The sequence below is a fragment of the Pagrus pagrus genome (genome assembly GCF_965226575.1).
Source record: "Pagrus pagrus genome assembly, chromosome: 7".
NCBI classification, from domain to species: domain Eukaryota; kingdom Metazoa; phylum Chordata; class Actinopteri; order Spariformes; family Sparidae; genus Pagrus; species Pagrus pagrus.
Window position 1 is genome coordinate 2,573,702 of NC_140191.1, and position 13,811 is coordinate 2,587,512.

The following is a 13,811-nucleotide window of genomic DNA, read 5'->3' on the forward strand; positions in this document are numbered from 1 at the left end:
CCTACCTTTCTTGACTTTCTTAGATGGCTGTTTCTTCTTGATGAACTTGGTCATCTCCTGTGGAAGTTCCAGCTCCTCCCCGTCACCAGCCACCTCTGCAATGGGCTCGACGCCTCCTAAGTGACAGGTAGAGTGAAACATCAGCCAGATGGTATAGGCTAGATGAATAAGTACCATTTTGTTTTTCAGCGAAAGCTTCATATTTTAGTTTGACATATTTACACTCTGAGCTTCTCAGTATGACAACAGCCCTCCACTGTTGGCCAATATACAGCTTCATTAAAGGAGGAAGGGTTTTAATGTCCTGGCTCGGTGCCATTTTGACCATTACCCCTTTGAGTTTTGCTTTAAGGTCTGAGATAGAAACAAACTTGCCAAAAACCTAAAGGTCCAGTTTGTAGGATTTATGTGGGTTTAGCAGCAGAAACAGAATGTACTGTATTATTCTTAATATATTTTTTGTACAGTATAATCACCTGAAACTAAGATGGGAATATGATGGGGGTAATGCACATTTGTTTTTCTGAAGGCAAAAAATAAGTTGCATGGACTTGCTCCAAGCCAACTGATTGCTACACATTTCATTTTCAAGATGACTCCTACATCTACATCGATATCTTCTGTTTCTGTTTGCACATTCACACAAAAATACATGTAGCTGCATGTGTCGATAAGAGTGTCATTAATATGTAACGTCATCACGACTTTAAGAGAATATGTGAAAGTAAAACCACAGCAATATTTTAGCAGAAGTGTAGTTTAATAAATGTTTCAGAGGAGAAGAAATGAAGCGTGGAATAATACTGTCGAACATGTGGTATGCAAGTGTGTGTGTGTTTCAACCAGCATGTGTGAGGGTGTGATTGTGTGTGTGTGACGAAATCCCTGCTAGAATCCCATGGATCAGTCTGGATTTAGGGAGCTCCTGAGGCCGATGAATTGGACGCCTTGTCTCTCCTGCGTCCCACCTCTCTGTCTCCTCCTCATCCCCCCTTCCTCATTCCTCCCCTCTCTGTCTCCCCTTCCTCTTTTTCTCCTCCTCCCTGTCTCCATCTGCTCCTCACCCCCCTCTCCATCTATTTCCCCTTCCCTCTTCCTCTCCTCTCTCCTCTTCATCCACCTCACCTCCCCCTTCCCTCTCTCTTTCTCTTTCACACACTTTCTTCTCTCCATCGCTCGTTCCTCCCCTCCTCCTTTCTCCTTCCCTTTCTCCTAATTTCCTCTCCTCCCCGAGGATTGTGTCCAGTTTCATGGTGCTTTCACTGAACATGCGCTAAGCACATTGTGCATTGTGTTGTGCGTGTGTGTGTGTTTGTGCGTATCCGAGACAGAGTGTGCATGTGTGTGTCTGCCATCATGTCTACCTTAAGGTGTCTGAGAATGTGTGTGTGTCTCCATCTCCCCCACTGCGTCTAGAAGTGTGTGTGTGTGTGTGTGTGTGTGTGTGTGTGTGTGTGTGTGTGCACATGTAGATTACCCTAAGCCCTCTCTAATATTTATCCTGGCCTTTTCTAAAGCCAATCTTGTTCGCTTTGGTGAGAGCACAGCCTGTGGCTTCACACACACACACAGACACACACACACCACACGCACACACACTCACAGTTGTTTGAAATGGGATATGCCTCGCTCTTAATTGGGCAGGTGTTTTTCTAAGGCGAGTCGTTTTTTTTAACACTGTCTTACAATTTCACGGGGAATGTGTGGGTCAGTGTGTGTGTGTGTGTGTGTGTGTGTGTGTGTGTGTGTGTGTCTTAACCTCACTCTTACATCAACATCAGGTAAGGAAATAGCCCACCTCTGGAGCAACTTACTCCGAAACAAAATCACACACACACACACACTGAGCGTCTCTTACCGCTGACCTCTCACACATTCCTCCCTCTCCGTCTCTCTCTCTGTAAATAGTAGGTGTAGTACCGCCTGGTCAGAGTTGTGGTGTGTATCCGTGTTTCTCTTGGTCGTGGTCGGGTCTATATTTGTCGCGCTGGTCGGGTTATCAGTTTTAGACAACCCTGAGGTTTGGGCCCAATACTGTGCACCACGTCTCACTTAAAAAACACTTCAAGACCCAAGAGACGCAGCAGGATGGAGAAGGAGTGTGTGATTATACAGGATGTAGTACTTGTAACGGTAATGATAGAAATGTTCATCACAGTTGATGCATTTGAGGTAGAACTGGAAGTAGGTGTCGTAGCATTGGTGCAGCAAAAAGCGTACGTGGTGTGAAAGAGTAGATCTATAATATTGTTGTAATGTTACTAATTAAGTTTAAAAAGTCAGGTCGCTGCGCCCTCTGTCCTCGACAGTATTTTCAGTGATGTTGATGATGTTGGGTGTAGTCATAGGTGCAACAGACTTGAAACTCCCAGTGGGGGCAGTAAACCTGCCTTTTATCTTGGCATTAAGTTTCTCTTTAGGCCGCCCCAAAACGCTCCTGGACCATTTCCAAAACTGCGTCCAAACTATCACAAAATTGTTCATAACTGCCGTTGAAGAGTCCCAAATTGTCTACAGACTACATCTAAACTGCCCCAGAACGACCAGAAATGTGTCGAATGTTATGAGCATGCAGTCATGCTTGTATTAGAGTGGTAGTAGAAAAATTAACAGACAAAAAAATGAAAATTAATTTTAAAAATGCTGCAGAGTCATAATAGCTTTCCAGTAGTACAGTAACAGATGTAAAATCTGTAAATTTGTCAAACAAAAATGTTAAATATTTGAAGGTTCCAGCTTCTTAAATGTAAAGATCTGCTGCTTTTCTTTGTATTTGGGTTTCAATTTGAAGACATCACTTTGGACTGAAACTGTTTTTGGCACTTTATTGACTAAATGATTCAAGATTAAGTAACTGATTAAGTGAAAATAATCGGCAGATTACGTTGCAGCCCTCTTCAGAGGCTGAATGGCTCCTCAGCTGGTTAAAGCCACCAGGAAACAGCCAGTTTCTATGATTACAGAACTGATGTGTGTAATATCTCCTGGATCTGAAGAAAAAATGCAGTCGGCAGGTTTTGGAACAGTTGAGGTCAGTTTGGAGACAATGAAGACTATAACTACTTTGACAGCTCGATCACTTCTGTTGTACAACTAGCTCCATGACAATCACCACCACTATCAGTGATGCTACTGTGGTCCTGTACTCTGTTTGAGATTTCATTTTCTTGGGTGCAAATATATGTTTGAGGCCTGATATGGTGAAAAATATTCAGTCTAAACTCACTACCAGATACATCAACACTGTTTGGCAGCTTTGGGAAGTTTTGGAGGAGGGGAGATTGAGGCACATATTCGGGAATCTTCCGTGCAGTTACAGAGTTTTCTCAGATTAGATGGTGTTGATATATTTTGGGGCATTTGGAGAGATTTAAGCGGCAGTTTGGGAGGATTAGAGGCCATGAGCAGACGTCTTGAGAGAGTTTAGATATAGTCTGCGTCACTCTTTGGATAGTTTGAAATAAGGACATCTTCAAGGTAGTTAAGGACAGTTTGGGACACTTTAAAGATCAGTTTTGATGTAGTTAAGATATAACTAAATACAGTCTGGGGCAGTTGGAAACTGCATGTCTGAGACCGTTATGGGCCAATTTGTATGAATATGGGGATGGTTTGGATCAGTCCTTGACAATTTGAAGAGTGCTTAAAGAAACTTCGAGCCACTTTGTGACAGTTTGGGACACTGCGGGACCATTTGGGCTGGTCCGTGACAGTTTGAAGGCGTTTTGGGCCACTTTTGGAACAGCTCTGGACAGCTTGGTTGAGGGGTGAAGCTGCTTCCAATAGACAAGCTCTGTCTTGGTCTGCAGCGCGGAGGCACCAGCGCATTCCTGCTTTATTCTGGGCTGCGGTTTGAAGATGGGGGTGACACTGTGCTGCTGTGGTTACCAGCAATTTGGCTGTGGGCTTTACGCTATTTCAATCCCCCCTCAACGTACACATCTTCGTACGCACACATCACATACTAAACACACAGTATACACACATACAGTAGGTTAGAAGCAGCATATTTGCACACATTCACCTGCTTTTGAAAACACACATCAAAAACCAGGAAGTGTGATTCCTTTAAAGACTGGTGTATGAATCAGACACCTGATCTCTGCACAGTTAAAACATTATTTAAGTTGTGTATATGTTCGTCAAACCTTATGAAATGTTCGTCATTGAAAAGCACAAAAAATGCATTTTAGAAGTCGACTCCGAGCCCAAATTAATTCTTTTAGTTTGCACAGACGAGTCAGAAACCATCCCAGGCTGAAAAAAACAACTCTCAGACATTTAAGATTTATTGAACGAGGAACTTCAGGTACTGATTGATTCTTTCCAAAATAGAGCTCTGCTGTTTTATATTTAGCAATCTGGAGGAGAACTCTTCAATTTGGAAAACACCACAGAGACAGAACAAAGACAGCTGGTCAGGATTAGACACAAGACACGACCTACACTTACACATACTACATGCATTTTCCTTTGCTTAGCGTCCTCTGAACTTACACACACACACACACACACACACACACACACACACACACTCGTGCACACAAACGCAGCACATCTTCTCCCCTCTCTTTAGGTCTAAAATAGATGCAGGCCCCAAACCACAGCTACCAGTGGAACACTGTGAAAATAACTGTAACACACACACACACACACACACACACACACACATGCGCTATAGGCGTGTGTGGATATGGAGGATGTGCTTGTGTGCAGTCAGTGTGTCTGCTTGCTTTTTAGACTGTGAACATAAGCGAACTCTTTAGACTTCATTAGTATAAGAGAAGAGAGGAAGAGGAAGAGGAGGACGTGAGAAATTAGAAGACGTTACATCCAGAAATTCCAGCGGGATTAAATACATGAAAAGGAGCAAACGACCACAAAAGAGAAGAGAAGAAGAGAAACAACAGACCAGGAAACTGATCAAAGACCAAAAACACGATTACAGCAGATTAATTACAGATTAAACAAGAGGAGAACACAACAGTACAGTAAAACAGAAACAGACAGAACAAGGGAGGGGTCGGTGCTGCTCACTGTAGCAAATTAACATATTTAGAGAGATAGTGTGTATATATGTTTGTGTATGTGTGTGTGTGGGTGGGTGGAAGAAGACTTCAGTATACAAACCTCCCTGGTTGAGGTCACTTCAAAGCTATGCTGACAGCATGCTGACTAATGAACCATGTGATAAACACTCCTGATTTCACCAGGTGTGTGTGTGTGTGTGTGTGTGTGTGTGTGTGTGTGCCTGTGTATGTGTATGTGTGTGTGTACAGAGTGCAGCTGTTGAAGCCGGTTGATCTGAATGATGTCATCAGGGCGAGACAGAGGGTCAGGTGAACAACTGGGAGAGAAAATGTTCCAAGTTATTGATGTGCAGTAATAATCCTTTGGCCTCATTAAATGATAAACATAATGCGATTATAAACATAATGTGATGATGTAAAAGATTCTGAATTTCAGGCTACATCTGTTTTATTTGCGTGTGTTGTCCAGATGTCCATCAGTGGCGACTGTGTAAAGGTTTTGTTGTCAGTGATTCTGAATCAAAGAGCTACAGATTTCTTCCCACAGCCGCCATTTTGTACTCACGATCAACAAACATGAGCAGAGGCGCAAAAAAAAGCAACAAAACAGACCTGACCTTTGATAAACGGCCGTGACTCAGGCCTTCCTTCTTTTCTTTATTACTCTCAAACTGTGTGATTAACAACAAACAAACAGTGGTTGACCATTTTAAAGTACAATGCTTTGTTGACTCATCCGTCCACCTCCATCTCCTCCCTCAGATTCTGTCACTGTATAACATCACCTGACTTCCTCCTTTGCTCCTCTGATAACTATAAGCAGTTGTATGCCTCTGTGCACCAGTCAGGTTGCTGTTCCTAAACTCAGAACATTTTTAGCAGAATATCATGACACCACAGCGCATCTAACCTCTGACCTTTCGGATATCAAATGTCACAATGTCACCACTTCTCTATAATACATTTATCGTATGAATGATCGTATAAATTCTTGAGTTATGACCAAAAATGAGTTTTGTGAGGTCACAGTGACCTGATCAGATCAGCTCATCCTTGAATCCAAGAGGTCATTTGTGCCAAATTTGAAGGAATTCCCTCGAGGTGTTCTTGAGACACGGCGTTTACGAGAATGGGCTGACATTAGGTCACAGTGACCTTCGACCTTTGGCCACCAAAACGTATTCATTTATTACGTATTCATTCTTGAGTCCAGGTGGACATTTGTACCAAATTTGAAGAAATCTCCCTGAAGCGTTCTTGAGATATTTCGTTCGGGGACGGACGGACAACCCAAAAACATAATGCCGCTGGCCACAGCTGCTGCCGGCTCGGAAGCCTGCAAAAATCTGGATCAATCAAAAAAATGAAGCTGAATAGCCTGCCAATGTTGAAAGGTATATTAAATAAATGTTACGTAACATAAACAGAGTTGAGATTGATTCTTTCATAAAAGGAACAAATGAAAGAACAGCTTTTCTTTTCCTTTTGACCTTAAATGCACCAGTCTGCTCCTGCGTGAAGACGACCTGCTCCTCTCTGCTGGAGGCTGGATGAAGACAGACGTGATCCAGCCTCCAACAAAGACGGTGATAAAGTCAGTCTCACTGTGTATTCAGGAGTGTGTGTGTTGTCAGGTTTTTATATCCAGATAAACACATTAACACACAGACACACACACTTTGTACCAATGAAGCAGGAGCTTGTTGTATGGTATCCCACTGTGAGTGCGTGTGTGTGTGTGTGTGTGTGTGTGTCTGTGGTTTTGGAGGGAAACGGTTGCCGCCGGTGTTGTTGGAAACGTAAACAAGTGTGTATGTTTACGGGTGGGCGAAAAAGCAACATCTGAAGCTGCTAACAAACGACTGTTTACTGCAGCAGTGTGTGTGTGTGTGTGTGTGTGCGTGTGCGTGTGTGTGTGTGTCTGTGTGTGTGTGTGTGTGTGTGTGTGAATTTTGGCAACAGACCAAAGGGGAGAAGGGAGACCGCATGACAAGAAACATAAACACAAACACTCACTCACTCTCTCTCTTTCACAAGCACACACATGCACACACACACACGCACACAAGTGCACACACACGCACGCACGCACGCACGCACAATTAATTGATCCAGTTCTGTTTCAGTGAACTTTGTACAGAATTACTGTAATCACTATAATGACTTTTAAACAAGCCTGTAAAGTTTTATAGACCTCCTCCTCTCTCTCTCTCTCTCTCTCCCACACACACACACACACACACACACACACACACACACACACACACACACACACACACACACCTACACACACACACACACACACACACACAACCACACACACACCTACACACACACACCTACCTGTGACACTGTTATTTCTCTAAGACAGAAGTTTCATCTGTAACAGTCAGCGGTTTTATTTCTGTCAGTTGGAGAAATAATCCACCAATCAGAGCTTCGTATGGGAACACAGGCCTCCTTAAACATCGACACAGCTACACAAGTTGATCGCTTACTCTTCGATTGCTACACGTCACATCTGCTGGTGTAGCTTTGTGTCAACTCCTGCATGCATCACTCACTACTGAAAAAAAACCAGGATGCTGTACACCCTTGTATCTATCTGGTGTCTAACTACTCACTCACCATCGTCATACTACAGGTTTTAATCTTACATAGCCAGAGTTAGGCACATTAGCTCAACAGCTGTGTTTAAAACAGAAAAATAGTATTAAAAATATGATCTTTAGACACAAGGCGGTGGTGCGCAGACCTCTTTTGTTCACTGTGCACATCCATTTACAATATGTTCCTGTTGGTACCAGCTCATATAGTAACTATAGTAACAGAAGCAGGAACAGTGAGCTGAGTAAACTTTGCAGCTATAAAATGCACACGTCTGATTTATTGTTTACGTGTTCAGAATTAGTTTTAAAACCCAAATCTAAGTGATTTGGTTATTCCGTGTTAATGTAAATAGAAATGTATAAATGTGGGTCGATATATCATTGAATTGGATTTTTTTAACACTCCAACATCAATTTAGGTCTAAAAAATCCAGGATAAAATCTGCTTTACAGATTTATGTCAGAGAAAAGGTGAGACGAGGAGGGAAGGAAGGCGTGGAGGAAAGAAGGAGGGAGGGAGGAAAGGAAAGGAGGAGAGGAGAGGAGACCGACTGTAATTGATGATCTTGTCAGAAAGACCTCTATAAACCTCAGCCAAGACTAAATGATCCGTAAGGTGTGTGTGTGTTTGTGTGTGTGTGTGTGAAAGAGTGTATGATTTTACGAGTGTGTGTCCCCGACAAATGCAACTGTGTGTGCCTGTGTGTACGAGTAAACCCCTGTTTTTATGTGTGTTTGCACTGTGTATCTCATGTGTACCTTGTGTATGTGCGTGTTATAAGTTTCTACTTGTTTGCAATATTTTTTTTGCATGTGTGTGTGTGTGTGTGTGTCTGTGGGCGTGTGTGGGTGTGTGTACAGATGCATTTAAATACAAGTCTGTGTGTTGCCTGTAAAATGTACCATGAATAGGCTTCATGTCTTTGCCTGGCGAAGCCTAAAATCTTCACCAGGGGACACACACACACACAAAAACACACACACACACACACACACACACACACACACACACACACACACACACACACACACACACACACACACACACACACACACACACACACACACAAATACCCAGACCCACCTTCAAATGCAACACATTCATTTCACTTCACCCAATTATTTTTGTAGCTGTTGTTTCAGCTGTAAACAAAATAGATATATAGATTTTAGTACGGTATCAGACAGGAGCTCTGAGAAGAAGTTAGGATGATTTTAAAACCACAAATTCTATCAGAGCTGCGTCAATTAATCAATTAGTGGATCGAAAATTAGTAACCAACTATTTTGATTATCAATTATTCATTTCAGTACTTTTTTCAAGTAAAAATGTCAAATATTTGCAGGTTCCAGCTTCTTAAATGTGAAGATTTGCTGCTTGTCTTTGTCATTTATGACAGTAAGCGAAGAGTCTTTGGGTTTTGGACTCATATTGGGATCCATGAATCCTGATCCCATCCTCCACCCTCCTGTGCTACCTGTTCATTCAATCATCCCTCCCTCCCTTCCCTGACTCACCTGGAGCAGCCAGGTTCTGGACCTGGGCGGGGACCTGGACGTTGGCCTCAGAGGCCAGAGTGAGGCGACCTCCCTTGCCGATGCGATCACACAGCAGGGTGATGTGCTTCTTGAGGCGGGCGGTGTCGCGGGGCAGGCCCAGCACGGGGCCTCCTGCCTGGGCCAGAGAGGTGGCCTGGTCCTTGGAGCTCCGAGAGAGGCAGCTCCGCAGGAGGTGGGAGACGGCAGCATCGCAGCTCTCCTCCCAGCCCTGAGGAGACAGGAGGACGAGGAATGAAACAATGCTCCATAATAATATTTTATTGCATTGTTAGGTTTCCAGAGAGGAAAGGGATGGAGGAACTTGATCTTGTTAGTGGCAGATGTTTCAATAAAATACAAAGCAGCTTTGCACTCAGTGTGATTCTTTCCTTTTCCATCCGTATTTTCCATTTTTATGTCAATTAATTGTATGAATAAACATTTCTGAGTGAATGTTGTAAAAAGTTAATACAAGAGGGTGTATGTCAATCAAAAACAAAATATATTATTGGGAAGTAGGAGACAAAGAGATGGACAGAAAAGAGAAAGAGGGAGGAGGGTAAAAGAAGGAAAACAGAGGATGGAGAATAGGTGAGGGAGGAGAAGAAGATGAGGAGACAGGAGGGAGTGATGAGACAGGGTGATGAGAGGGGAGGAAAAGAGGAGAGGGTAAAAGGAGAGGAGGGAAAGACAAGAAAGACATCAGGGGAAAAAGAAGACAGACAAAAGTAAATAAATTAAGCCCGAGGACAAAGAGAGACAAAAAGGAGACAAGCAGTAGGAAGAGGAAGAGGAAAATGAAAGGAGTGAAAGGGAAGATGGGGATGAAGAGAAGAGTTAATGGTCAATCATTAACCTTAAATCTTGATGCTTTAACGATGCACTTGACTTTTACAAAAGAGCAACGGAATAATAAAACACATAGGATCGAAAAAGAGGGACACACACACACACACACACACACATATACACATATAAACACACACACATACACAGTGGTAATAAAAGGCAGTGAGGAGATGAGAAACATGTCTTTTGTCACTCTCTCTCCTCTTCTGCCGTCTCTGAGATATCTGGGCTGGACATCGCTAATCTCACACACACTCACACACACACACACAAATGTGCAGGGGGGGTGAGGTGTGTTGACAGGTATCCTCCAGCCCTCCCCTATTCTTTCACCCCGCACCTCGTCCTCCCCCCTGCCTGCCGCCATGCTGATAGGCCCCTAATGAGCCATAATGACAGGTAATCAACCCTGTAATGATGATGACAGAGAGACACAGACAGAGACAGGGAGAGACAGAGAGAGAGAGAGAGAAAGAGGGGGAGTTGAAGAAGGTCAAGGAGATGAGATGATGATAGAGAGGAAGGCAGATATTAAAGACGGAAAAAGACGAGTGGAAAAGACGAAGGACGAGCAGAGATTAAGACGGAGGAATGAGAAGACGGCGGAGGAGGAGGAGGAAAAACAAAAGAGTCTGGAAGAAGAGAAAATAATAGAGGAGGGAGGAGGAAGAGGAGGAGGAGGAGGAGGAGGAGGAGGAGGAGATGGGAGGTGGGTGACCTATTCTTACCACAATACCTCACCAGGTTATCAAATGCTTGGAACAACATAACTGCAGGTTTCTGTGGAAACTTGGCTCGCTCGTGCACGCGCACATACTGACACATACGTTCCACATGCTGCGGAGGAAAATTAAATGTCTTTAGACCTAAACAGCAGACATCCATCCTCCCGAACGAGAAGAAAGGAAGCAAAGAAAGGGCGGAGCGGAGCGGGTTGGACCGAGGCCAGAGCGATAAATTAAGACAAAGTTCCCACTAATGCCAAAGTTTGTTTCCTGTAACAATCCCTGTCCCAGAAACAAGACGGGGATTGTTTTATTCGCTGATCAGTGAAGACTGAAGCAGTTTGTGTCGGTGCTCATTCATTACCGATTCAACTGAAGACTTTCTTAAATGTTCAGCATGTTCAGTGTTTGTTTGAAAAAGCAAATGGGCTGCTCTGTCAAGTTCTACCACCTGTTTAAAGAGTGAAGAGTTTCTGCTTCAAAAACGAAGAGCGTGTGTCAACAAACAACACTTACCACAAGTTTTAGACACATGACAGAGGAAATAAAGATTACAGTTTAAGTCTAATCTCTTAAATCTTTTCCTAAACCTGCTTTTTTTTTTTTTTTGGACACCCAGGGGCAGTGCGACAAGCTGTAAACACGACACCGACATCATCACCTCTAAAAGCTGATATGGTGAGAGGTTAGCAAACAGTATAGCTATTTATTTTCTTACTCTTTTGGTCACCGATACATTCATGCGTCAACTCGCATTCACATTACATGTATATGAGCTGAATTTTATATTGTGAGGTGGAGGGGATGGTGGCTGCTAGGCTGATTGTGTTTCAACATTTGTAAGTGTGAAACCACTGGATATTTCCTACAAGACATCTGGACATTTTCCAGCCTAGTTTGTGGCGACAAAACTGGTATTTTAAACCTAAAACATTATCTTTTCCTCACCCTCACTAAGAGTTTTTGTGCCTAAACCTAACCAGACTCAACTTCTGAGAAAAACAGTTGGCTCTTTAGCTAAATGCTCCACTAAGTTCACAGGCAAGTGTGACTATTGTCAGCCAGTATGGAGCAGGTGGCGTACAGTGCGTTTATCAGCTGGACATGAGTTAACTGAACCAGAACAATGGGTCGGAAAAAAAACCTAAACAAAAATGCTTCCAGCAGCTGGTGTGACCTGCAAAGTCGCAAAGAGTCCTTTTACTTTCCACCTACTAGTAGTTAAAATACAGTTGTATTGAAGAGCTTAGGCTGAATTTTGGATTTATCTCATTTGATTTGTATAAAATACGTATCTTGTCTATTATTTACATGGATGTTTTATTATATTCTCGTTATATTATTCTTCTTAAAATCATGGTGGTGCTTACTTTCTGTAACTCATCTACCTGAGTAGCTCCAGTGTTTTACTGGTGTCACTTTGATGAACATGTACATGTGCTGTATTTGTCTTTTATTAGGTCTTAAGTCTTCTAAGTCTCTGGTCTTTAAACAGTCTGAACTGCATCAGGAATACGAGCTTCGTCGTGGGGAAATCCCATGTGTGATTGCAACATTACTGGATGGCCGTGGATAAAATGTTTTCCGAGCCCAGCACACAGCCTTGGAGGACTCCCAAAGCGACGGGTAAAGGTTCAGACAGCAATCCCTCAGTCCTGACATCCTCATCATCATGACTGGGAAAGTCATTTGAGGAGCCGGAGTTACGGCTCTGTGAGAACAATGTCGTACAGTCGGTCTCCAGGGGAAAAAAATCCTCCACACAATCACTTCTCTTGACCAAATCAGTGTATTCCTCTTTCTGAAATATCAGAAAAGCTGGATTTGGCACAGTTCAGCATGCAACAAACACACTTTTACTTTCCAGTTCTGGGGGCAATCAACTTTAAATAGGACCAATTACTGTAAATGCTTCACAAGCCCCTAATATTAGAAAAAAAGAAACCTGTGGTTTGAATGGAGAGGAAACAGCATGTGGGGAGAATTTAAGGGAAGTGTGGTGAGTTTAATTCAAAATATGTACAAATTTAATAACCTCATTATTTAATATTACTGACGTTTACAAGATCTATTCAGCTCGTAAAATAGCTTACCAATTGTCTGGAGGAATATTAATGCTTGAATAGTTTTTTCTTTTCATATTTAAAGTTGTTAAATTTGTTCAAAATGAAGCCAGCAGTGATTTTATGAAAGAAAAGTGACACTTGTTTCAAACAGTTGATACTGCTGGATGTAGTCGTATGGAATTAAAATTCTTTCAGCAGGATATTAATAAGTAGTGTAGCGTTATATTCTCCTTATAGCTCAGAGCCAAAACGACCCAGAAATAGTGGAATGAAGGCACATGGAGAGGAAGTGAGATAGCAAGGACGGAGGGACTGAAGACATCTGGTAAAGCAACCGTACCGCCAGTCAAAACATTCATATTAGACAGAACTCTAAACCCCCAGATGAAGTTAAATTAAACCTTTTAAGAAGGGGCGTTTTCCACAATGTCCACAACATTTGCCCATGGCGACTAAAATATAATTCAGGTTAGGGAAAGTTATGGGAAATAAAATATGGTTAGATATGATCAGCATCTAAAATACTCGTCTTAAGCTCTATTCGCATAGAAATGACCATCACATCTTTTAGATCAAGTAAAAGATGCTTTGAGGCTGCGCCTGAATACTGAATATAACAACCGTTTTAACCTAACCTCCAAATCACAGACATGCTGCTTTGCAAGGGACTAATATCATCACATACAGCATTATCAGATCACAGGCGTCCTATACAATTACAACAAATTACTAGAGGTCCTCAGGTAACTCTCATTGTGTGCAGATAGGGCTTTAGTAGGCGTTCAGATCAAATCAGTGCCGTATTGTTTTAACGCAGGGGGCTGCATTGAGAGATTGAGACAGGATGTCTCAGGATGTAAGATTCAGGAAGTCCAGCTGAAGTAACGGATCAATGGGACAGGATTTTACAACTCAGGACAGTTATCAAGGCGGAAACGACTTTATCAGTTTCTCGTGATAATTGCAAGTTTAACAGCAGAAATACAGTGTTCA

The 13,811-nt window shown here is 42.6% G+C and overlaps 1 protein-coding gene across 4 annotated transcripts in view; it reads right to left on the reverse strand.

Moving 5' to 3' along the window:
* The window catches only part of bbs9 (Bardet-Biedl syndrome 9), a 163,444-nt gene that overhangs the window by 57,089 nt on the left and 92,544 nt on the right, over positions 1-13,811 (reverse strand). For all 4 annotated transcript variants that reach the window (XM_084358631.1, XM_084358632.1, XM_084358633.1 and 1 more), the window contains exons 20-21: positions 9,158-9,407; positions 6-116 (exon numbers count right to left, since the gene is read on the reverse strand). In XM_084358631.1, the coding sequence (XP_084214757.1) occupies positions 6-116; positions 9,158-9,407 (361 nt within the window). The remainder of the gene's footprint in view (positions 1-5; positions 117-9,157; positions 9,408-13,811) is intronic.